Below are 25,350 nucleotides of genomic sequence, written 5' to 3'. Positions count from 1 at the left end.
TTATTTTGCAAAGTGAAAAATGTTTATGTTAAATCATCTTTGTATGAAATGCATGGGATGAGGTCACCTTGTAAAGCTAGAGGTAAGGAAAAGAAAAATACAACTTGAGGCTATTTCTATAAGGGGGGGGTGGAATCTATTGGTTTGTTTTACATGAAGTTCCACAGTTGATCCAAAAGACAATTAAATAGGGCTTGCATATATCAGACCTTGAGTTAGAAAACTGCATTTTCCACTCAAAAAAGAAAAACATGAATTCTGTCCAACTGAACAGGAAGAGCAAAGTAATGGAAAAAGCAGCCCAAGAAAAGGGTTTTCAATATACTTCAGTCTCATTTAAAGCAACTCTTAGATCTAATCTATTCTTTTAACCACTTATTCATAACCAAAGATAGTTTTAACCACTTAAAATTCTGGAATCTTTGCTCAAACTATCCAGAAGACCGTAAATTGGGCATATTGTAATAGCCATACCACTTCAAAGAATGTATGTATATTTCAATGCTTGTCTATTGAAATGTAAAAAATGACATGTTAGCTTTGCTTCTTGCCCTGTTATCCTGGTTTCATAATATACAAGGACTTTTTAAAATATGCAGGTAGAAAAATGAACGTATCTAATCTCCATATAGAAAGATAAATGTATCTAATCTCCATCTATATTCAGCCCCAAATCCTCCAGTTTCGGAACAAATCATTGTTACATAGTCCTGCTGAATTTGCAAGCTCACTCTAAGAATTCCACATTTGGAACAAATAAGAACAAAATATTTTTGTAAGAGTTGCAGATATAAAAGATGCTGACAGCAAGCTATAACTTGCAGGCTTCTATTAATCACTATGGACTAAATCAGTAAGGAATTAAACTTGTGACAAACACATCACATTTATATTGCAAACTGGTAGGCACAGGTGTGGACATCTGCAAAGTCCCATTTATCTTTTTTTCTCTCCCAGAGGCATGCAAAGGAAATGACTGTATTTCCCCTTGTGGAATAATTTTAAATATCTTACCCACTATGGTCTCCATTCAGAAGTCCAGCAATAGTACCAGGAAGTTCAGATTTAAGAACATAAAGATAAGAAGACATAGCTGCAAACACAGAACCAAGTATTAGTTGAATGAGATAATGGCCATTCTACATTTTAGAGTAAAGGGGAAGAAAAATGACTAAAGGTCTTATTGAACTGTGTGACACTACCAACATAGCCCAATTTTTATCCATCATGAATTTCTGACAAAGGTTCAGACATGCTTATAACATGAATACATTTATTTTAGAAGTAACTGAACTGTGAATTGCTCTGCCTTTGAATTCCCATATTTTTTCAGACTATAAGATGCACTGGAGTATAAGATGCACCAAGATTCTGAAAAGGTAAACAAACAAAAAACATTTTTGCCTTCCCCGCCCCCCAGGAGCATTCTGCAGGCCTCCAAAGGGAAGCTGTGCATCCCGTTTTTGTGAAAAATGGGTCTTGCAGAGCATTTGGGAGGCCTGCAAAGTGCACCTGGGCGCTTGGGAAGGCAAAAACACCACTGTTTTGCAAAAGAAAATGGGCCTGTTTTTGGCCTCCCAAACCCTCTGTACACTCCATTTTTTGTAGTATTTACTAGTAATTTTTTTAAAAATTAAAACAATAAAAACAGTAAAAACCACGAAAAACTGTAGAGAACATTAAAACATCGTATTCATCATTGCTTATACCATATAGATAAAATAATGTCATTTATTCCTACAAGAGGTAGTGAAATTAAAGAAGCAGCTAAAATCAGACTTTGACATTGATTATTCGCCATCAAGGCTCATGAGTTTTTACAACAGATTCTCTTTCCATCATCCTTGTCATAATGACGGACACTTTACAAGCACATCAATAACATTTGAATTTTGTGACTATCCAGATTTGTATTCTTCATTTAATGCCAAGTTTTATCATTTACACTGGAAAATCAAGGCACTTGAAATCCTTGGGGAAATACTACCTAGATATAAAGCAGCTTATTAAGATGTGCTTCATGGTTTGTGATAATAAAATCACACATATTTATGCCTTGCTATTAAATTAAAACAGTAAGCAGAAGCTATAAAAATTTGTAGCTCTGAAATAGTTAAAGATTATATATTGTATGTTGAAATGCATGAATATAACACCTATATAACACCCAGAATGGAATATTGTTTTTATTGTTGTTGTGAGCCGCCCCGAGTCTTCAGAGAGGGGCGGCATACAAATCTAATAAATTGAATTGAATTGCATTGAATATATCTACAATAAGGTGAAATTGAATTGAATTGAATATATCTACAATAAGGTGAAATTAAGGTGAAATTCTGAGATCACTAAATAAGGAAGCATTAATGTATTGATTCACAGAGATTCTCCAAATCTCTGACCTTCTCAACTCAAAATTTTTAAGAAGACCTTTCATTTAACTTTGCAATTTGATCCTGTTATTTCCAAAAAAAGAAAATATGACTAGGTGTTAGAAGGGCACATAATCAGAAAATTAGGAGGATATTTGAAAAGTTATAAAACTTCTGTTTTCTGATGGTGACTAAAAGGCACCAATTAATGCAAATAGGATTTTTAAAAAAGCAAATAAATGTGATATACTTTTGCTTCAAAACACCTATCTCTAATTTTCATTAAGCAAAGATATTTATATTGTAAATATCTTGAAATGAAAGATCAAATACACCACAACTATTTTATAAAAGTCACATCAGCCTTTTTTAAATAAAAAAATCCTTCAACTGATTTCCAGATCAAATTTCCTGCTAATATACAATCTGTCACTCTTTCCCATGCATGTATTTTAGCCTCTGGCTAGTCATTTGATCATTTTTATCCTTTGTTGTGTGATTGACCCTTTTGTTTCCTAAACAACAGAGCTACTCCTTTGAATACCACTAAAAAAAAAACACACCTCAATTTTCTGTTATACTCCACTGTCAAACTAAAATGCTTGTGTTCTACCTCTCATATATATAGTGTTCCATTTTCCCCCTTGCAGACAATAAAGGAATTGAATGCCAAATTAATGAATACAATTTTGCCCTTAGGCTTCCTTAAGGATATGTTCTTTTTTATTGGCTGCAAAGAGCAAATGATACTATTTGGATGAGTGTGTTTTATTCACCGCTTAAATATATAGAATGAAAGAATGAATGAATGAATGAATGAATGAATGAATGAATGAATGAATGAATGAAGGGTTAAAGCTATTGGGTTATTGATACTGTTTCTTCCATACCTTCTGCATCAAAGGAAGGCTTTCACATATAAAGATCACCTTCAAATAATAGTAATAAATTGGAAATAAAATACTGGAAAGCCACCAGTTAGTAATTTGAAACAAGAAATTCGGAAATAAAAAGTTTAATGAAATGTAAACATTGCATGTTCATTAATGTTTAATATCCTAAATTATAATATTCACAGCTATCGTCAGTTGCAGAAACACAATTTAAAAAATAGTGCATATATGAACTTCGTATTTTGCAAATTAAGAAATAAGATATTAACTTCCCTTTGTGTAATTTTAAATAATGACCAATGTGTTGTTGAAGATGGAATCTTAACCTATAAACTGTACAAATTAGCTCCTTTTTAAATTGATTCAAATCTTTTGCCTTCCATGTAGTTAATCAGATGAAAATTTTACATGCAAATGTTGAACTGGTTCTTATTGGTGCCAGAATATGGGATCAAATTGTTTGCTTTTTATGTATCTGTCCTCTAAGCTTCACAATGGTCTGATTTACTGTATGTATGATCTTAAATTTTTTTTGTTGGACCTTGTGTTACCATGATGTGTAAATCCCTTCTAATTTAGTTTGCTGAACAAATCAGTTTTAAAAGCCTTTGCATAATGCAATTCTGTTCCACTCTGTAGATTCATGACATTTTTTACTTTGTTTGCACATATAAGGAGTATCACAGCTTCTGTATTAGCTTTTAAGACAAGCACACTCCATCCTTATGGTTTTTTCCTAATTCAGCTTTCATTATACAATTACTTTCCATGTTGCATGATTGTCATTGAAACCAGGTAATATCCTAAGTCCTTTTGATGAAAGGTGAGCAAATGAGTTAAAGATTGCAAACAGAATGTTTGTAGCCCACATATATTCAGTGAGCTTGGGGAAAGCAAAAATCCTACGATTCCCTCGCCCCCAAATTCTACAGTTCAGACATGGAAATGTTAAGCCTATTGCACTTTGCTCCTGGCAATTTTGAATACATTCACCATCTCTCTAATGTTTAGGATCAGTATGTCAAATATGGAATCAATTATGTTTGTTTCCCAACATGGCTCAGGGTCAGAATGTCTGCTTTTCCATATACTATTTAGAATTCTAAACTGGTAAAAGTGGATGAGGTTTGTTGAGCTTCCTGTGCAACTCTCACTAAACTGCCCCAAACTGATTTCACATATAATACTACAACCCTGCGATATATATCCTGGAAACTCAAGACAACTGTGAAGCAACTTAATGTGCAATGATTATTTTTTTCCAATAATAGAATTGGAGGTGGGTAGTGGAGGCTTCAAGGCTGCAACAATGAGCTTATTTCCTTAGATCAGAAACTGACATGTAGGCACAGGTTTAATTCTCTTTCTGCTCCTATGAGCTACCAGCATGGTTCACTATAATAAGAAACCTCTATTAATTGACTTGGGTACTCCAAAGAGAAAGTGTAATAAAACATCTATTATGATTTAAATAACAACAAACTTGAACCTACCAGTAATTTTGAAGGACTATTCCAGAGGTCTTCAAACGTGGCAACTTTAAGACTTGTGGACTTCAATTCCCAGAATTCTCCAGCCAGCATAGCTTGCTGGAGAATTCTGGGAGTTGAAGTCCATTGGTTTTAAAGTTGCCAAGTTTGAGGACCCAAGGACTATTCTCTTGGGCTACCAAATCATCATAACTTAACTTTATTTGTTAATGTTTTTACTATTTATTCATAAAGCAGTGATGGTTTTACTTAAGATTTCCTCCTTCATGAAAATTGTGTCAGTTTAAGAGTCATTTTAATGATTAGATAACCGAATTTTAGAGTTGGAAGGACCTTGGAGATTTTTTAGTCCAAGCCCCTGCTCAAGCAAGAAACCCTATACTATTTCAGACAAACTGTTGTTGAATCTCTTCTTAAAAACCTCCAGTTGATGCATATATAGAACAGTAGAGAGTATGAGTATAGATAAATCCAATGTAGATGAGTAGAAGCACCATTCTTTCAGACTAGGAGAGAATACCATCTCCATGGTTCTTCCAGGAGATGCCTACCTAACTTTCTCTTTTAGAGGTTATCATACAAGAGAATCTATTATCCTTGACTAAACAGTAAGGAAGACTTAATAACTAAAATGGAAATAGTAAATGCATAGGAGAAAATATAAACTAAAGCCAAGTGAAACCAAATATGCACTTTTGGACTTCAAAAGCAGATTTCACTAAACTTAGAACAACGATAAACAAAATCCATAATACAGAAGCTAATGGAAAAGGGAGAGTTGAGAGAGTTCCTAAAAATTAAGATAAAATAATGGCAAATACAAATGGAAGGAATAAATGGGAGGCAGAAGAAGCTAATGTGTGAACTGAACTATGTTCAGTTCTGGAGACCTCACCTACAAAAAGAAATTGACAAAATTGAACGGGTCCAAAGACGGGCTACAAGAATGGTGGAAGGTCTTAAGCATAAAACGTATCAGGAAAGACTTAATGAACTCAATCTGTATAGTCTGGAGGACAGAAGGAAAAGGGGGGACATGATCGAAACATTTAAATATGTTAAAGGGTTAAATAAAGTTCAGGAGGGAAGTGTTTTTAATAGGAAAGTGAACGCAAGAACAAGGGGACACAATCTGAAGTTAGTTGGGGGAAAGATCAAAAGCAACATGAGAAAATATTATTTCACTGAAAGAGTAGTAGATCCTTGGAACAAACTTCCAGCAGATGTGGTTGGTAAATCCACAGTAACTGAATTTAAACATGCCTGGGATAAACATATATCCATTGTAAGATAAAATACAGGAAATAGTATAAGAGCAGACTAGATGGACCATGAGGTCTTTTTCTGACGTCAATCTTCTATGTTTCTATGTTTCTGTAGAAAAAGCTTGATGAAAATCAGAAAACTTGATGAAAATCAGAAAACTTGATGAAAATCAGAAAGCAAAGCAACAAAAAAGGAGATACGGGAGACTGAAAGCGAGACAAGTCACAAAGCCTGGAAGAGTAGAACAGTATCAGCAAAATTCAATCTTAAAACTACTAAGGGCTGCAAAAGATGCTAACAACAGCAAAAAGGGTTTTGCTTTTCCTGATATGTACAAAAAAAGGAACAAGAAAGAAGTTAAATATAACTCAGCAGTGTGATGTGGTTGCAAAAACATAATTACAGACTGCACCAACAAACGCATGGACCCAAGTCATAGGATATACCAGTTTTATTCTGTATTGGTCAAATCAGTGCACCACTTTTTCAGAAGGATTCAGACAAACCAGAACAAGTCTGAAGAAGAGTAATGAGGGTTTAAAAGAACTGGGACTGCTTAGTCTTGATGAGGGAATATAGGGGAGCATTCTTCAAATACTGTACAGTGTTCCCTCGATTTTCGCGGGGGATGCATTCTGAGACCGCCCGCGAAAGTCGAATTTCCGCGAAGTAGAGATGCGGAAGTAAATACACTATTTTTGGCTATGAACAGTATCCCAAGCCTTCCCTTAACACTTTAAACCCCTAAATTACAATTTCCCATTCCCTTAGCAACCATTTAGATTATTATTCATCATGTTTATTTATTAAAGTTTATTCCAAAAAATGTTTTTTAAAGGCAGACGAAAGTTTGGCAATGACATATGACGTCATCAGGCGGGGGAAAACGTGGTATAGGGGAAAAAACCACGAAGTATTTTTTAATTAATATTTTTGAAAAACCGTGGTATAGACGTTCCGCGAAGTTCGAACCCGTGAAAATCGAGGGAACACTGTACTTCAAAGAATATTAGGCACATGATGGAGAAAGACGTGTTATCAGTGTAAGCAGCGGTCCCCAAACTACGGCCCGGGGGCCGGATGCGGCCCGCTGAGGCAATTTATCCGGCCCGCGGCAGCCCACGAGATTTTATCAATAGATATAATAAGCTCCCGAATCTCCTGTCAACTCACCACGGTCTGCTGCTGAGCGAGGAGGCGGTACAGAGGCAAGGGGCGGGGAGGATAGGAGGGAGATAGAGAGAGAGGGAGAGAGAAAGAGTGAGAGATACAAAGAGGGAGAGAGAAAGAGAATGAGTGAGAGAAAGAAAGAGAGAAAGAGAGAGAGGGACAGAGAAAGAGAGAGAGAAAGAGGGAGAGATAGAGAGGAATAGAGAAAGGGGAATAGATGGAAACAGTGTGAGAGAGAGAGAGAGAAAAGAGAAAAATGAGAAAATGATGGAGAGGAAACGAGGGAGAGGAAAATGAAACAAATGAGAGAGAAGGAAGAAAAGAGAGAGGGAAGAGAGAAATGGAGAGGAAGGAGGGAGGGAGGGAAGGAAGGAGAAATGGAGGGAGTTTGTTGATTTAAGTTTAAATTTACTTGTTAATAAAGAAGTATAAATTACTTTATTACTTAATTATTTAATTACTTCTTTATTTTAAATATTGTATTTGTTCCCATTTTGTTTTTTACTTTAAATAAGATTTGTGCAGTGTGCATAGGGATTTGTTCATAGGATTTTTTTATAGTCCGGCCCTCCAACAGTCTGAGGGACAGTAAACTGGCCCCCTGTGTAAAAAGTTTGGGGACCCCTGAGTGTAAGGATCAGAAATATGTCAGTTACATTTATTTATCTTCATTATATAAATTGCAATCTCCATTCAGTTGCCCAGACTCCACTCTGCAAGGGATCAATGAATGGTTAAAAGAAGATGATGATAGCTGTCTTCCAGTACATGAGGTTGCCCCAGAGAGATGGGGGTTGTCAACTTATTCTCCAAAGCTCCTGAGTAAGACAAGAAGCAATGGATGGAAGCTCGTTAAAGAGAGCTCTTTTAAGCTTCATCCTGAAACTAAAAAAGAAACTTCCTGACATTGAGAAAAATTAACCAACGGAACAGCTTGCCTCTTGGAGTCGTGGGCGTTCTATTACTGGAGGTTTTCAAGAAAAGATTGGGCAGCCATTTGTCCAGAATGGAATAAGATACAAACTAAATGTAAATCGCTCCAAACTAGACTGCAGAAAATACGATTTCAGCAATAGAGTGGTCAACGCCTGGAATTCACTACTGGACTCTGTTGTTTCTTCCCCAAATCCCAAAATTTCCAACCTTACATTATCTACAGTAGACCTCTCCCCTTTTCTAAGAGGTCTGTAAGGGGCGTGCATAAGTGCCTACCGTTCCTGTCCTAATGTGTTTTTATCTTTTCTCTCTCTACTTTATCCTTATATTTATTTATTTATTGGATTTGTATGCCGCCCCTCTCCGGAGACTCGGGGCGGCTAACAGCAACAATAAAGCAGTGTACAATAGTAATCTGATGTTAGAAACAATTAAAAACCCATTAATATAAAAAAACCAAACATACATACATACATACATACATACATACCATGCATAGAATTGTAAAGGCCTAGGGGGAAGAGGGTCTCAATTCCCCCATGCCTGATGGCAGAGGCGGGTTTTAAGCAGCTTATGAAAGGCAAGGTGGGTGGGGGCAATTCTAATCTCTGGGGGGAGTTGGTTCCAGAGGGCCGGGGCCGTCACAGAGAAGGCTCTTGCCCTGGGTCCCGCTAACATACTACAATACAATACTATATTTATATGACAAATAAAAATAAATAAATAAATAAAAATTCCTGCACTAGGCAGGGGAATGGACTGGAAGAATTCCAAGATCCCTTTCAGCCCTGCGATTTTATGATTCCATGATTTTATGTAGGAATAGCAAAACATATATAAACCTCAGTTAGATGCATTACTTTTGCCATCCGTTTGCACAGTGCTGACACACAGAAAGCAATTTTTGTTTTTAAAAAGTTTCACAATCACACAGTCTTGGCTCCAGCGTTCCCTAATTATTCTGTCCACAAGGCCAACATTTCAATTTGGTGACAAAAGGAGGGTGTTGTAGTTAGCTCTGGCCCAGCTCCTGCCCCAAGGACTATGGATGTGGGGGAGACATCCACATCCTGCAGGCCTGTTTTGCCCCCAGTGGAATCTGCTGATGAAGGCTCCTCTGACCAAGAAGACATGAGTGACAGGGAGGAGGAGAGTGGGGCAGACAGCTCAGAAGGAGATCAATTATCTAGCTTCTCCTTGGATTCAGAACAAGAGTTAATGATACAGCCACACATGCAGAGAGCGATGCATAGGCAGCAACAACTGAGAGATTATTATCAAAGAAAATGAGGTGGGGCTGTGGTAATTAGTGAGGCTGCTATAAATAGCAGCCTGTGGGTTTGGCCATTGTGGAGGATTATCTGATCTTTGTGTTTCGTGACTACTTTACTGATTTGACCTTTTGTGTGCTGATTTTTCCCCACTTTGAAACTAAACCAGAGCAAAGTGTGTTTCACTTTGTGAAAGAAGAAGGACTGTGAATTACCTCACAGCTGCAAGCTAAGTATCACAGATCTGATAAGGGACTTGTACAAATTACCAGTTTGTTTGGAAACGAGTGCTCTTTGCTATACCAAAAGAGGGCTTGGTTTAAGTGAATTTTCATTATAAAGAACATTGTTTTGAATTTTTAAAAGTGTGTGTGTCTGAAATTTGTACCTGTGAATTTTTGGGAGGATTCTACCAGAGAGCCCGACAGAACAGAGGGTATGTATCTAACACTTAAGGAGTTGTCAGAGAGCTCCTGTGATTTTCTTTCTTTACCAGTGTTTTTCTGACACCCTTAAAAACATCTGATCTGTGGAAAGAATGAAATACGTTCCCTCTGGCTAACTTGTCCCTCACCAATTGGTTCATAATGTTGTGTGGAAGTTTATAAAACAATCTAAGAAAATACAACATAGAATTTTATTTCCACAAGTAGCCACATGAATATTTTATTTAGACTCTAATACTCCTATTGCCAATCATACGGATATTTAATTTGCAATGACTCTGTGAGAAAGAGAGTTCTATTCTTTAACATCTAGGGAGCTATAAAGTTGAATTATATTTACATTTCTCAACTCATTGATTAAGCAAATGAGATTCTCTACATTAAGATCCTCTTGTAATGCCAAACAAAATTCATGGAGCTGAACCTAGATAGAAATGTTCTTTACATGGACAAACTAACAAACAAGCTTGACTCCACGGGATTTGGAATGTTATATCCTTTGCATTAGTCCAAAATAATAGTTCCCAAATTCAGAAATATCTTTAATTAAATCGTCTAACCTTAGTCTACATAATTTATACAGGTTGAATAGTGCAGCCTATAACCAATTTTTTTTTTAATGACCTCCTCCTTAAAATACAATTCTAAAAACATCCTGGACTACTTACTACATTATAAAAGGAAAATACAACAAGTCTTAATGGTTCCAAATTGTTCAACTAGCAGATGTCAAACTTGCCTCAATTAAAACGGAGCTGGAAATCCTCAATTTAAAACAGTAAGGTAATTAGCTTTCTGGCCAAACATAGCTTCTGCTGACAGGGTAAGCTCTCAAATTAGTCTAAATCTCTCTGTAAACATTCAATAGTTGTGGAAAATACAGAAGGTATTTCAAAGATTAAATTAGGCTGACTTCTTCTAAGAAATGGATGCCTCATGGCAGAGATTGGTGATGTTTGCTCTTAAGTGCCTGTTTATTTCATATGCACTTGCAATTATGTACTGTGAAGAGAAAAAAAGCTCTACTTGCTATTTTCATCAGTGTTTATCTAATTCTTTGGACTAGTGTTTTATAAAAAAAATTCCATGGAAAAAATTTGTTTTAAAAATGTGAAGGGTTAGATGATAGACCCATTTAAATATTACTCTTCTACACCATGCTTTGTTGGTCTTCCAGTCTACCTATTTAAATGAAGTATTTTAAATCTGTGTTAATTGATTTAGTGGTGGTGGTGGGGTCAGAGATCAGCTCCTAGACCCCTTCTTTGTGGGGTGCCTCAGGGGTTTGTCCTCTGCCCCCTGGTGTTTAATATCTACATGAAACCGCTGGAATGAGATCATCCGTTGACACAGGGTGGGTTATCATCAATACGCTGATGATACTCAGCTGTACATTTCCACCCCGTGCCAATTCAGTGAAGCAGTGGAAGTGATGTGCCGGTATCTGGAGGTTGTGAAGGTCTGGATGGGTGCCAGCAGGCTCAGGCTCAACCCCGACAAGACGGCGTGGCTGTGGGTCCATCTGTCCGTTCATCATCTGGGGGGGGGGGACTACTAATCCCCACAGAGAAGTCTGCAATCTGGGAATCCTCTTCGATCCACAGCTGTGTTTTGAACAACATCTCTCAGCTGTGGCGAGGGGGACTTTTGCACAGGTCCGCCTGGTGCACCACTTGCGGCCTTATTTGGACAGGGAGTCTCTCCTTTCAGTCGCTCACGCCCTCATCACCTTGAGGATCGAATACTGCAATACTCTCTACATGGAGCTACCTTTAAAGAATATTCGGAGACTGCAGCTAGTTCAAAATGCAGCAGCGTGAGCTGTCGTGGGTCTACCTAAGTATGCCCATGTGTCATCAACACTCCACAAGCTCCATTGTCTACCAATTGGTCTCCAAACTCAATTTAAAATGTTGGTTGTTACCTATAAAGCCTTACATGGCTTAGGACCAGGTTACTTATGGGACCGTCTCTTGCCTCATGGATCCCAGCGGTTGGTCAGGGCCCACAAAGTTGGCCTTCTCCAGGTCCCGTCAGCCAAACAATGTCAGCTGGTGGGATCTAGGGGAAGAGCCTTCTTTGTGGAGGCTCCGGCCCTTTGGAACCAACTCCCTCCAGAGATTCACACTACGCCCACCCTCCTGGCCTTCCGGCAGGCATTGAAAATACATCTCTGGGACTGTTGAGCACCTACATCTCACTCCGGCCAACAATATGGATGAATGTGAATGAATGGTTTTATATACTGGGTTTTAAAATTAGTTAATAGTATTTTAATATTATAATGGGTTTTAGATTTAGCCTTAGTTTATAGATTATTTGGATTTCTCGAATGCTGTTATTGTATTTTTTTAATGCTGTAAGCCTAAGTCTGCCGAGAGTCTAAATAAATAAATAAATAAATAAATAAATAAATATACAAATAAATAAATGTAAATAAATAAATAAATCCGATGTTTCTCTTCTCTTGTCCTATTCTAACTTACCATACAAATCATAAAACTTACCAAATTTTGTTTCCCCCCAAAAAACGTATGCCAGTCCAATGGCAAAGGGGATGAGCAAAAAGTCAATATCCTTCAATTTACAAATTGAATCCTAAGACCAATTTTCTTTGTACAACCTGGCCAAGATTATATGCATGGACAAGATAAAAAAACCAAGACGGTGGACACAACAATGGTAACCGAAACCCTACCAGTATTACTGGAATCTTTGCAAAGCAATAAAATCTATTCCGCATTATTTTTATAGAGAGCAAAAGAAGATTACTCATAAAGTAAGCCACTGTTTCTCAACCTGAGCAATTTTTAACAAATGTCAACTTCAGCTCCCAGCACTCAATTTTTCAAGATGGAATATGATCTGCCCCCAGACTTGTTCATATTGTCCCCAACCCCAGCCTTCCACCATCCCCGGGGATTATGACCCACAGTTTAAGAATCATTAACTCAGAGCAAAGCTTCTAAAAACATTCTGCAAATGTGAACTGATTTGTATGGAAATTATAAGGATCATTTATTTATTATTTACATTTATTTATTTATTTATTAAATTTGTATGCCACCTACTTTTGAAAGATTCTGGGTGACTTACAACAACAATAAATTATTATTATTGTTGTTGTTGTTGTTGTTGTTGTTGTTCACAGAACACAATACAAAAACAATGTGTACAAATCTAATAATTAAAAACTATAAGCTAAAATCCCCTTTCCCCAACATTTTTTGTGAGAGGCCTTAATGAGATTGCTCTTTGCAATGTATGAGATAATATTTATGGCTGCAATTGTATATGCTTTCCTATTGCGTCCATCTTGAAGGCCTTTTTAAGCTAAAATGTTAACGTAAAGTTAAATATTTATTTGATGCGCCCCATGCCATATACTAATAACTCCAATGACAAACATGCTAGTTGAAGTTATTTTTCAATCTCTAAACTCTAAACATCAAAATTTTCAAATTGGAAATTAGCCAACTCACTGGCTAATGGACAGAAAGGGGAAGTTGACATAGCAAGTAATTAATAATAATAATAATTTATTATACTTGTATGCCGCCCCTCTCTGAAGACTCGGGGCGGCTCACAACAGTAAGAAACAATACAGTAGAAATCTAATGATTAAAAACTATAATTAAAAAAACACTATCATTAAAAAAACCAAGCAATACAATACGGTCACAACCACACATAACTCTTAAGGGTGAGAAAAGGGGATACATTAATTAGTAGATAAGTAGGCTCTGAATGCTATTAGATAAGTAGGCTCTGAATGCTAACTATGGAAATACTATAGTAGGCAACCTAATACTGTAGATCTCTGTAGGCTGGCAAAGGTTCATAGATCACAGTTTGAAAATCCCTGGCTTGGAAGTCTATTGAAATCAGCTTGTTTCCCAGAAGCATATTTAGATTTAAAAAGCTATCATTCATTCCCTCTCTTGATCGATAGTTTTCATTAGTGCATTTTCTTTTCTTTCTTTTTTTAAATAAGAACTTGCTTTACCCCCTTCGCCTCATGTGATCACTGAACAAACATCACACACAGCCAGAGATCTATTAAATAGCTGATACATCTCCAAATATTCTTATATGTGACCACAAGCGTCCCCTCCCCACCTCCCATTGCAAATCTGTCAGCTTTGTAATGGCTTCTGCAGACCTGCCAGCTGAAACCAACTTCATTTCAAATAAAACAGTCCATAATTATGCAGGAGTGCAAATTAGTATGCCGAATTTCTACACTTCCTTGCACATACATATTTACAAGAACATCTGCAGGACATTTTTACATGGGAAAGGCCAAAGGGGACAGACTATGCCACTTCCTTTTCCTTTAGAAAACATCAGTAGGAAGTCAATATATTTGCAGTCATAAATATGAACACTGCCAATCTATTTTCATTTAATTACCCAAAAATTGTTTTTTTCCCCAAATATTATTTGAAATATAAAGCTAGTGAAATAAATGTAAAGTCTAATTTTCATATTCCAAGTAATTGTTCTGTAGTAACCTGCTAGTGTTACTACTACTTTATCATTCATACATACTATATAACAGAATTAAGGACTGTTTAAAGTACATTCTCTCTGAAGTATTTTAATGCATAGAAGGCTTCTCCTTACCTCCAATATTCTGTATAATTATTGTACTGGCCACAATAACCTGACAAAACAGTAGATTTGTTTAAGAAAAAAAGAAACATTATTTGCTGGATGTAAATCTTGTATTTAAAAACTCATAAGAAGTTGTTGAATTAAGAAACAAGCTAGATAACTACACAGAATGGATTTTAAATTTTATTTTAGAACTATGATTTTAAAAATGGAACAATAAATTAAGATGATTGTTAAAATATTTTATAATTATAATCAGAAGAATAACTGTTAGAGGTTTATGTGTTTTACATCCACTACAATGAAAGAGATATTTGCTAATAACAGTTTTCAATCTTCTTTCATAATGAACAAGTTGCTAACAGTCTCTATAATTACTGTATATGGGAAATTCTATTCTTTCTAATAATTCAAGAGCAAAAATGAGGGGAGGGTTGGGGAAGTCATAAACAAAGACTTTTCTTCTCTTACGTGTACAAAATTCCACATAAATACAGGAGCTCTGTAGAAGTCTAAAGTATGCTCTAGTCTAGTGTAATAAAACTTAATCTTTGCTTTTTTAATTGCAACAGAAGTTTGGAAATTACCTTCCCAGGGGAACCAAATGCAAAGAGACCAAGATCTTCATAAGATGTGACAGCTATAAAAAGGAAACAAACAAATACATATTTATTGGTATATCACATATAATTAAGGCATTCCTATAAAGTACCAACTTTAATTTTCATAAATATAACTAATATGCTCCTTCCTTTCTTAAAAAAGATATCCCATTGCACAAGACCTGGTGCGTGTTTTTTACTTATACATTTGGAGCAAATATATATTTAAACTTGTATTTAACATGTTTTGCATGTGGACTACCCTTATATCTATTTATCACTTCGGAATCATTATTAAAGTCATATCAATATTCAATCATTGACAATGATATCTTTATTATTATTAAATAATAACATCTGCCCATTTTAGATGTTGGGAAGGACTATAGGTGGTCAGAAATGCTAAATTCAACATTTCATTGGGTGATCAAAAACAACAAAAACAACAACAATAATAATGGCTTTTATTCTTTCTATATCTTAGCAAGATATATAAGAAATTCCTATATACAATATAGCATACCATTCTATTTATTCATGTTGTAATCTTTTCCAAAAAACATGATCTGGGGAAGAGATTTTGAAAAGCATACCATGTGAAGAAAACTTCATTATTATTATTATTATTATTATTATTATTATTATTATTATTATTATTATTATTATTATTATTTTGTTAACATGGGGTGTCAGGAGCTATATTTGTGAGGTTTTTTAAATGCAAAGTACAGTTTTATAAAATTGGTGAATGCGTGTATATGTATATATGTATATATCTATAAATAAATGAAAAGTTCTTCAGGCATTTTAGGCTTAGTTAGCAAAGACCACTAGTTCCTTTTTTGTGTCTCTAAAGCTAAACTAGTGAAATTCAGTAGCTTGATCCTGGTCTTCTTTTTTAAAAAGAAATAATAGATAATAATTTCTGAGCTCCAATACGAGCTAAGTTTCCAGTAAGCTTAACACACTAATTTTACTTTAAAAGCAAAATATCCACCACCACCACCACTGCAAATGTATTGGTTTTTCTTTTCCTATATAATACAATCACGCGGAAGCCAAACCAAAATAAATCCTTCAGAAGTTGGGTGGCATATTAATTAGATTAATTAATTAAATAAGTAATAAATAAGTAAGAAGTAAGGAAGTATGTAAGTAAATAAATAAATAAATTCCTCATTTTGAAAATTAGGAGACAATAATTGTTACAGCGTAAGAAATACAACTGTTGCTATAAGCATTAAAAAATTATTTATCCCAACAAAACCCAGTATTGGGGAGAGCAGCATGTTTCACTATCAGCTGGAGTTAATTGAAATGTTTATTATGTCTATATTACACACAGAAGTTAACATATTCTAAGAATAATTTTACATACATGTATACTTATAATATATTCCTTTTAGGGCTAAGCAACGTTATTCAAAACAGAAAGGAAATAAGTAATGGTAAAACAAATACTGTACATTAAAATCTTGAAGTAAGAAATATAGATTACACCGGTGTCCCTCAACCTCAGTAACTTTAAGATATTAGACTTCATCCAAAAATTCCCTAGCTTGGGAATTCTGGGAGTTGAAGTCCATTTCTTTTAAGTTGATAACACTGAGAAACAATGTTTGCATCAACACCGTCAATTTACTCCTCAAATGTCTTGTACTATCACGTTTATGCACCATTGCATACATCACCTTTTATAAGTTAATAAACTTGCACCTTAGAAAATAATTTTCATAGTATATACTTTGTGAGGCTAACAACAATTCTATTGAGCATTTCAGAACAAGGAAACATTTTGCCAAATTAATTTCTATGCCATTCAGAGTAACTTTTTGTGTGATCAACAACCAAATAAATGTGATTAACAAGCAATTTTTTAATATAAAAATGGCTCAGAACTTCACACCTTGAGTACAAATCTTTGAGAATGCATTGCAGTGAGAACCTTTTCAATGTAAAACTGCTGCTATTTATTTTGGCATTTTTTCCCTTTTATTGTCTCCTGTTAGGTATCCTCAGAAGCAAAATAAATCAAAAGTAAATCTTTTGGCATCTACTGGAGCTTGTTCCCAAGTTTAGCATGCTCAATATTGCAAAAACCAAGGAAATAAATACAAGGGGTTTAACATGTCTATTTTTTATCAAGAGGCCTATTCCACAGACAATTTTTACTGGCCTCCACTATTTGCTGGGTTTTACTTCTAAAAGCATTTTCAATCTGGTCCATCAGACAAAGTTAAGCTGTGATAGCTTTCAACATGATTGTTTTACTACTGCTTTTATTGATTAGCTGTAATTTTTAAATGTGTTTATTGCACGTTAACTGCAGGTCTAATTTTCTAAATATTGCAGAGGGAAATATTGATGGAAAAGCAATCAATTGAATAAATAATAATTTACATATAACAATAAGATCTTACCTCTTGAATATTTAAGAGTGTAGATCAAATGGAGAATAGGAGGAGGAGCCTTTGAGAAGAACCAAGGAACAGTTGACTAGTCAGAGAACCAGAAGTATGAAGAAGAGAAGAAAACCAAACATGAAAAAGACTGTTCCACAGAAAAGTAAAGGCACAGAAGTCCAGAAATTAAAATTGAAATAGGACAGAACAGTATGACAAGATAGCCAGTAACAACTGGGAAAACTGAACGGATGCATTGCAACAATAGAATAATTAAAATAATCCCAGACTGTTTTATCTCTCCTATCTCTGACACAGGGACAGTAAAATAAAAGGGCTTAATTACCCTGCGACACTGGAGGTGAGGGTAGAAAAGGATATTGTCAGATAGTTTGCACATTCTCTTGAATTTATTCATTCATTCATTCATTCATTCATTTATTGTTAGAGTTGAAAGGGACCATGCAGGTCATCAAGTCCAACCCCCTGCCTGAGCAGGAATCCTAAAGCACTCCAGCCAAATGGCAGTCCAATCTCCTCTTGAAAGTGTCCAGAGTTGGGGAGTTCACAACCTCCGCAGGCAGATTGTTCCACTGTTTGATCGCTCTGACCATCAGGAAGTTCTTCCTTACTTCTAGGTTGAATCTCTCCTTGGTCAGTTTCCAGCCGTTGTTCCTTGTCCGGCCCTCTGGTGCTCTGGAGAATAGAGTGGCCCCTCCTCTCTGTGGCAACCCCTCATATACCTATATACAGCTATCATGTCCCCTCTGGCCCTCCTTTTCTCTAGGCTATCCATGCCCAGTTCCCGCAATCTCTCTTCGTAAGTCTTGGTTTCAAGTCCCCTAATCATTTTGGTTGCTCTTTTCTGCACCTTCTCCAGGAATTGCCTTTCTTGGTATTGGTATGAAGATTAGTTGCTTCCAATGTATTGGTCACTCTGTCATTTATCAATTCCCTGTGATAGTTTGGTTAGAACCAGCAGCGGGTTCCTCCTGATTTGGACTGGATCTCCCGAACCAGTAATGAGCCGCTGTGACGTCACTGAACTGGATCAGTTAGTGCCCGTCCATGGGTGCCACCATATTTTTTTCAGAAATTTTTATGATTTTTTAAAAATTGTTTTGAATGTTTTTTTTCTGTTCTGCTGCTTGAAAAAGGTCCCTCCCACCTGCCCCGGGTTTTAAACCGACCTTTATTCCTTTGCCCAAAGCATAGCTGATCAACTTCTCGGGCCGATTCCAGCCACTGAGCATGCACGAAAGCCAAATTGCTTGAGGAAACGCGCGCATACGCAAAACATCACGATGCGAACCGGTAGCAAAGGTAAGTGGTTAGAACCATTATGGATTCTTCTTCTATTTCTTACTGTTTTTTCAAAAAAGTTCTACAAATTCCTTAGCCTTCTGATTTAATTTAATTTAATTTAGAGGAATTTAATAATCAGAGTGCTGATTAACTTAATTTTCAAGTACTAAAGATTCTTATAAATAAGCAGTGTCTTTTATTTTTACATTGAGGTCCTTACTGTATTTCACTTTCACTACTGCTTTCATCTAATATAAATCAATTAGTGTCTTTCATTAGTGACCTCCTGAGTTCAGAGATACTTTGTAAATAGTTGTCATGATTTTCTGTTGCTGTCTTTGATATTTTTATACATGTTGAAATACTGTGTCTTGTCTTTTCCAACTACTGATTCAGTGTTCTTCATTAAATTCCTTCTTAAGAATTTTACTTTCTTGGCTTTGACTTCTTTAGAAATATTTTTTTACAATCTTCTTTAACAATGTCCTTCATTTCTTTGCACAGTTTTTTTGGTTCTTTAGCAGTGACACTCACAACTTCCTTATGATTCCATATTTTGTAGCTGTATGCACCAAAGCATATGAAAATCTTTTTTGATGATGTTGTTCTAGCTTGATTTAAAACTTGCACATGAGCAGTTCATGGTCTATTCTCAGTTCATGGTCTGTTCTATAACAGCCTCACACAATTTGTTTGCTAACATACCTGAATTTTTCTACCGGCTTGTATCAATAACACATCCAGTTTAATTTCTGTGTACGCCTTCTGGCAATGTTTGCTACAGGGGTTATTTTGAAGAACTTCTTATCAATGAAGAAATAATTAGATGGGCAGAAACTGATTTTCATTATTAACTTTTGTTTTCTAGGGCCATACAATCCAATTGTATTTTCCTGCACACTATTTCTAACTTTGAGTAATCCGATCACTAACTGCAATGCAGCACATCTTGTTCTATTGCATCAGTGGTTAGACATAAACTTCGATAACCATTATATTAAATTATCATACCCGTCGTATTGGATAACTAGTTCAAAAGTTGTAGTTAATGTTTCAGCTCATTAATTGCATTGTACCCAAGTATTTTCTTTGCTATATATATGGTATATAGCAAATACTGTCACTGAAAACAACTATTTATTTGTGGGTCCTGAATAAATAAAAAGTGTTAAAATTCTTTCCACTTTATTTCACTGATGCATAAGTTACCATGTACTGTTGACTCACATCACTTTTCACTGGAGTTGTCATGCTTTTTACATCCCATGTTCCTGTTTTATTTTGGCTTTGCAGTTTCAGATTTTCTTCTCTTGTACTGTATGTCAACACATCATCAACTAAACATCCAGAAGGCTTTAATGTAGCATGTCTTTAATTCTTCTTCAGCAGCAATGGATTCCATTTGATGGAGAGAGTATGATTTGCAAAGACCCAATGAATAATCAATTAAAGAAATATGAAGACAATATTGGAAGGGAACTGTCAACTAGTTCAGATAAAAGGAAAGATATTTTTTTTAAAAAAAAGGACTTCTAGACTTCATTCTACCAACTTTGCATTCACACGTCCACAAAAACATACCCATCTATGTCTTTTCTTCATATTTCTTTTCCCCCCCAACATATCTCCATTTGTATGTCTATAAGCTTCTGAAATTCAGGTGAAAATTTCCCCAAGACAGAGATTATTTGTTTTTGCAATGTACATGACAGCTAGCAAGCATATTTAGCTCCTTTCTAAACCAGAGCAGCACATAGTTTTGAATTAAATTCTAAAGAAAAGATGTGATAAGTGCATTGTCAAAACACAGCAAATCCTATCTTTAGCGTCCATCCATGTTAAAACAGCTTTAAAGCATATACATAACCTCGTTGAATTAATATATTAAATAAGAACAAAATTCAGAACTTATTCTTGAAAATATTCCAGAAATAGACTTAAGACAAAATGTGTATCTTGATTTCTAAATCACAAAGATAGTATTTTTCATCAGATATATAATCAGCATTAATAATCTATAGTCCTGGGAAAACAACAATCAGACAAACTGTGGATGTATAGATAATAACATCATCATCATCAACAACTATAGAGGCACTGTATATCCATACAGTTTTCTTGGCAACAGTGATGATATAAGTTGCTGTGTGTGTTTGTGTGCGCATGCATGTATACATGTATAATATATGTATATAGGTAGCTAGGTGTTTGTAACAGTGTCACCATCTAAAAAGGCTGCTGATCCTCACAATAATGGTTATAGTATCAGGTTATAAATTGTATTGCACAGACTATTCTAAGTGAAATGTAGTTTGTATCTGAATATATTTCTATTTTGCCCCCTCTAAATAGCTATGAAGTTTTATACATAGCTCCTTAAAACTGTATAGCATTTTTACTTACCAGTGTAAATGCACATAGTAAGCAACAGAAATATAGAATAAGATGCAAGGATAGCAACAATTAACATCAGGACACTAGGATAAAAAGAGAAATAATGAATGTCAATGTCATCAAACATTGCTTCCCACTAAAATAGAGAGTTGAAAAGCTACATTTCCCCCCCAAACAATCAAGAACAAAAAAAAATCATAAGACATATTTCCCTGTTTTGTATCTTAAAAGGTAGAATGTGATACACATGACTGCTAATTCCTTTTTTCCATGTTCTGCTTTTTCTGATTTTTCTCTAATACTGAATTTAGCAACTTTCATGACTCATTCAAATCTAGCAAAAATACTAGATCTTTTGTTACAACATACACTTTGGTAACATTTAAGGTATTTAAAATGATTGTATTTTATCTTTGTGATGAGGAGATATCAATGAGCAGAGGAACAATAAATATCAGCTATATGTTTGCTCACTAATCATCACAGTATCTGGTTCTATCTGTATAAACCTTGAAGGACAAAGTGAATCATAATTCCCAAGCCCCTCCCAAAAAAGATGTTTCCAATATGTACCCATCAAAACAAATGTTTGTGCAATTGGAACACAAAATTGAAAACTGATATGACAAAACCTGATTTTTACATAGATAATTACAGAACTTGAAATTTAAATGTTTTATATTGTTTTATATATATATAACTATATAAATATAATTTTATATTTATATTGACTGATTCCTAATGTGATTTGATTGCTTATTTGAACCCAGACTATCATTAAGTATTTTATTGTACCTTATGATTCTTGACAAGCTTATCATTTCTTTTATGTACACTGAGAACGTATGCACCAAGACAAATTTATTTATTTATTTATTTATTTATTTATTTATTTATTCATTCATTCATTCATTCATTCATTCATTCATTTATTTAGTCATTCATTCATTCATTCATTCATTCATTTTATTGGATTTATATCCCGCCCCATCCGAGGGCTCAGGGTGGCTTGTGTGTCCTTGTGTGTCCAATCACACTTGGCCAATAAAATTCTATTCTATTCTATTTAATCAATAGAATATGAAGAAAGAGGATTTTTCTACATTAAGAAGCTATTATTGTAGGGGGAAAGTTATGATTATTTGATATATCATATTTGAACAATGTGAATACAATAGTGATTTGTGTACTGTAGTTGCAGAATACAGTGGTACCTCTACTTAAGAACGTCTCTGCTTACGAACTTTTCTAGATAAGAACCAGGTGTTCAAGACTTTTTGCCTCTTCTCGAGAACCATTTTCTACTTACAGACCCAAGCCTCCAAAACTGTAAACAGAAAAGCAGGAAGAAGCCTCCATGGGGCCTCTCTAGGAATTTCCTGTGAGAAAACAGGGCCTCCACCCTCCCTGAGGTTTCCCCAATCGCGCGCATTATTTGCTTTTACATTGATTCCTATGGGAAAAATTGCTTCTTCTTACAAACTTTACTACTCAAGAACCTGGTCTTGGAACGAATTAAGTTCATAAGTAGAGGTACCACTGTATAGGACGTCTGATAAAACAAATCCCTACAACAATTCTGACAACAGGTAAGAGATTCCACTGCATTGATTTAATTATTTTCCATTCTATTGTAGATAAATAGAAAACAACTTTATCTGTAGCAGAATAATTTGCTCAGTATTTCTGCAATGATAACTGTTTCACATCTTTGGCTGAAAGGCTGAGGACTGAATCTCATACTAAGCATCACAATGCACCTTTCTCTACACATTTTTTTTTATTTTGTAGGGACATAAACAATGAGATTTATTAAAATTAAATCTTGATTTTTGCACTTGAAATCATAATTAGCAACGTCCAATAATATACCACTAGTGGAGGGATCTGGAATTTAATATTTTCTCAACCAGCTTATTCACTTTTAGTTATTTTTATTCTTAAAATAATCAGTTTTACTTAAATTGTAAAAAATCCCAACTCTTAAAAGTAAACATAAATATAGACCACAATGAAGTTTTTAAACTATTCAAAAATAGAACTGATAATAAAAACATACCTGAATCCAATGATTCCTGTCTTGGACATGACATATGCCAAACCAAGAATCCCACTTCCCATGATAGCGTTCATTAAATTAAATACAGAAAATCGAAAGGAGGTGCCACTTGATACATGATTCAGCGATGCCTGCAAATGTTAGAACCAAATGCATTGTTACATTCAGATTTATTTGTTTGTTTGTTTGTTTATTTATTTATTATTTAGATTTGTATGCCGCCCCTCTCCGCAGACTCGGATCTCTTAATCTAGGTTAAATTCAATTAAATTTAATCAATTAACAGGCAGAGATTCTCAGTAACCTTAAATCATGGGTTTGACATACAAAAAATTTGCTACAGTTGCTCTAATGGGATTTAAAATATGCATCTATATTAAACATACCCTAAGGATTCAAGATAGGTTTTGAATGAAATAATTCCAAAAAGTCTACAAAAAACAATTGTAGCAGCATGCAGCATGTAGGCTACACACATGGAGCATAATGCGCATACATGGATGCATTTGTGCTATGTGGCTTTATAAAGATGCATTTGTCTACTATCACTAAAGATATGTCTACTATCACAATTGATATACAAGAATATCTACCCATTCTATAAATTGCACAGGGCTATAAAGTTCTAGGAGACATAGCCATATGGAATATCCCATCTGGACAGGTTGAAAAATTATAAAGGAGGGAGTATCTCTGTGAAATGTAAGTTTGGTGGGAACAGTGAATGCTCTTTCCCGCCCCCCCTATAAAATTGTAAATTTTCCAGTGTCTCAATTTTTTTTCAGTCTCTTTAAAATTGGTCTTGACCTCTGGCATCTGCTTGGAAAAAATCATGTACTTTTGCTTAATGTTTTCAGAAGTGATTTGCCACTGCCGCCTTCTTCCTAGGGCCAAGAGAAAGCAAACTAACCCAATGTCTTCATTCCTAAACAGGACTAGAACTCAATCTGTTTTTTATATCTTGCTGTTGTTGTTGTTGTTGTTGTTGTTGTTGTTGTTGTTGTTGTTATTAATAATATAGAGCATTTATTATTAATACTTTATTATTAATACTTTATTTTTTGTTGTTGTTTTGGTTGTGAGCTGCCCAGAGCATAGTTCCCTCTAAGCTGAGCAGTGAGCAATTGCTCACTTAAAAATCATCATCAACTCAGAGTTTTCCAAACCTGCCCAGAAGCCGAGAAGGAAAGAGTGAGAGGGAAGGAGAGAGAGAGGAAGAGAGGAAGAGAGAGAAACAGATAGAAAAAAGAGTGGAAGGAAAAGAGAAAGAAAAAGAATGGGAGTAAGGAAGAAAGAAAGAAAATCAAAATCTAGTTTGAAACTAGCTCAACTATTTAAGTGGCATTTTGATATTGATAGAGTTGCCCTATTATGAGCTCACTGTTATAGACACACAGTACAGTATTTTATTTTGAAATTCTCTGAGGCAAAACAGGGTGGGTTTTTTATTTGTTTGTTTGTTTGTTTGTTTGTTTATTATTTCTGTGCCACCCAGTCCCGAAGGGACTGCCGCTCAGACACTATACTTTTCCGCCCCCCCCCCAAAAAAAAAATTAGAGGGAACACTGGCCCAGAGTCCTTAGGGAGTTGGGTGGCATAAAAGTAGAATAGAATAGAATAGAATAGAAATATCTCCCTGTTTCTAATCCAGTGCTTTGCCCATTAACCAACTGACTTTCATTGCCTACATTAAACATTTTCCATTTGGGAGGGCACTAGAACTGTAGCCCAGCACATTTGAAAGGGATGTTATTGTGAAGACTTCGGGGCAATGAGGCAGTGCTACAGAGTCATGACAATCCTGCCATGTGACTTTTTACCCTGACTCACCCTAGATGTTTGTCATCTTCACGTTCAAGCTTAGCTGTGTCTGCACATTTCCAGATATTAAGCTTGATTTTTTAAAAATTGGCTGACGTTGTCTTTATTTGCTGTACACCACCCAGAACCCGACAGGAATGGGCGGCTTTTAAATTTAACAAATTAAATGGCTAAAGACTTTACCCTTTTTTCCTAGCTGGTTCAGCATTGAGCACACCAAGCCGATTTGGTTACCCTCAAGATGTGGGGGATCTCTCCCCAAATCCCCTTGCTAGGGTTGGACTTTTGGAGTTGGGAGTCCGCGCATCT

The 25,350-nt window shown here is 35.4% G+C and overlaps 1 protein-coding gene across 1 annotated transcript in view; it reads right to left on the bottom strand.

Moving 5' to 3' along the window:
- Positions 1-25,350, bottom strand: part of SLC38A6 (solute carrier family 38 member 6) — a 61,105-nt gene that overhangs the window by 35,200 nt on the left and 555 nt on the right. The window contains exons 2-6 of the mRNA XM_070750723.1: positions 23,221-23,351; positions 21,171-21,244; positions 15,046-15,098; positions 14,468-14,507; positions 1,015-1,093 (exon numbers count right to left, since the gene is read on the bottom strand). Coding sequence (XP_070606824.1) covers positions 1,015-1,093; positions 14,468-14,507; positions 15,046-15,098; positions 21,171-21,244; positions 23,221-23,351 — 377 coding nt within the window. The remainder of the gene's footprint in view (positions 1-1,014; positions 1,094-14,467; positions 14,508-15,045; positions 15,099-21,170; positions 21,245-23,220; positions 23,352-25,350) is intronic.

The sequence above is a fragment of the Erythrolamprus reginae genome, chromosome 1 (assembly GCF_031021105.1).
Source record: "Erythrolamprus reginae isolate rEryReg1 chromosome 1, rEryReg1.hap1, whole genome shotgun sequence".
Taxonomy (NCBI): Eukaryota; Metazoa; Chordata; class Lepidosauria; order Squamata; family Dipsadidae; genus Erythrolamprus; species Erythrolamprus reginae.
Note: the sequence above shows the minus strand (reverse complement) of the source record. Positions and strands in the feature narration are given on the sequence as shown.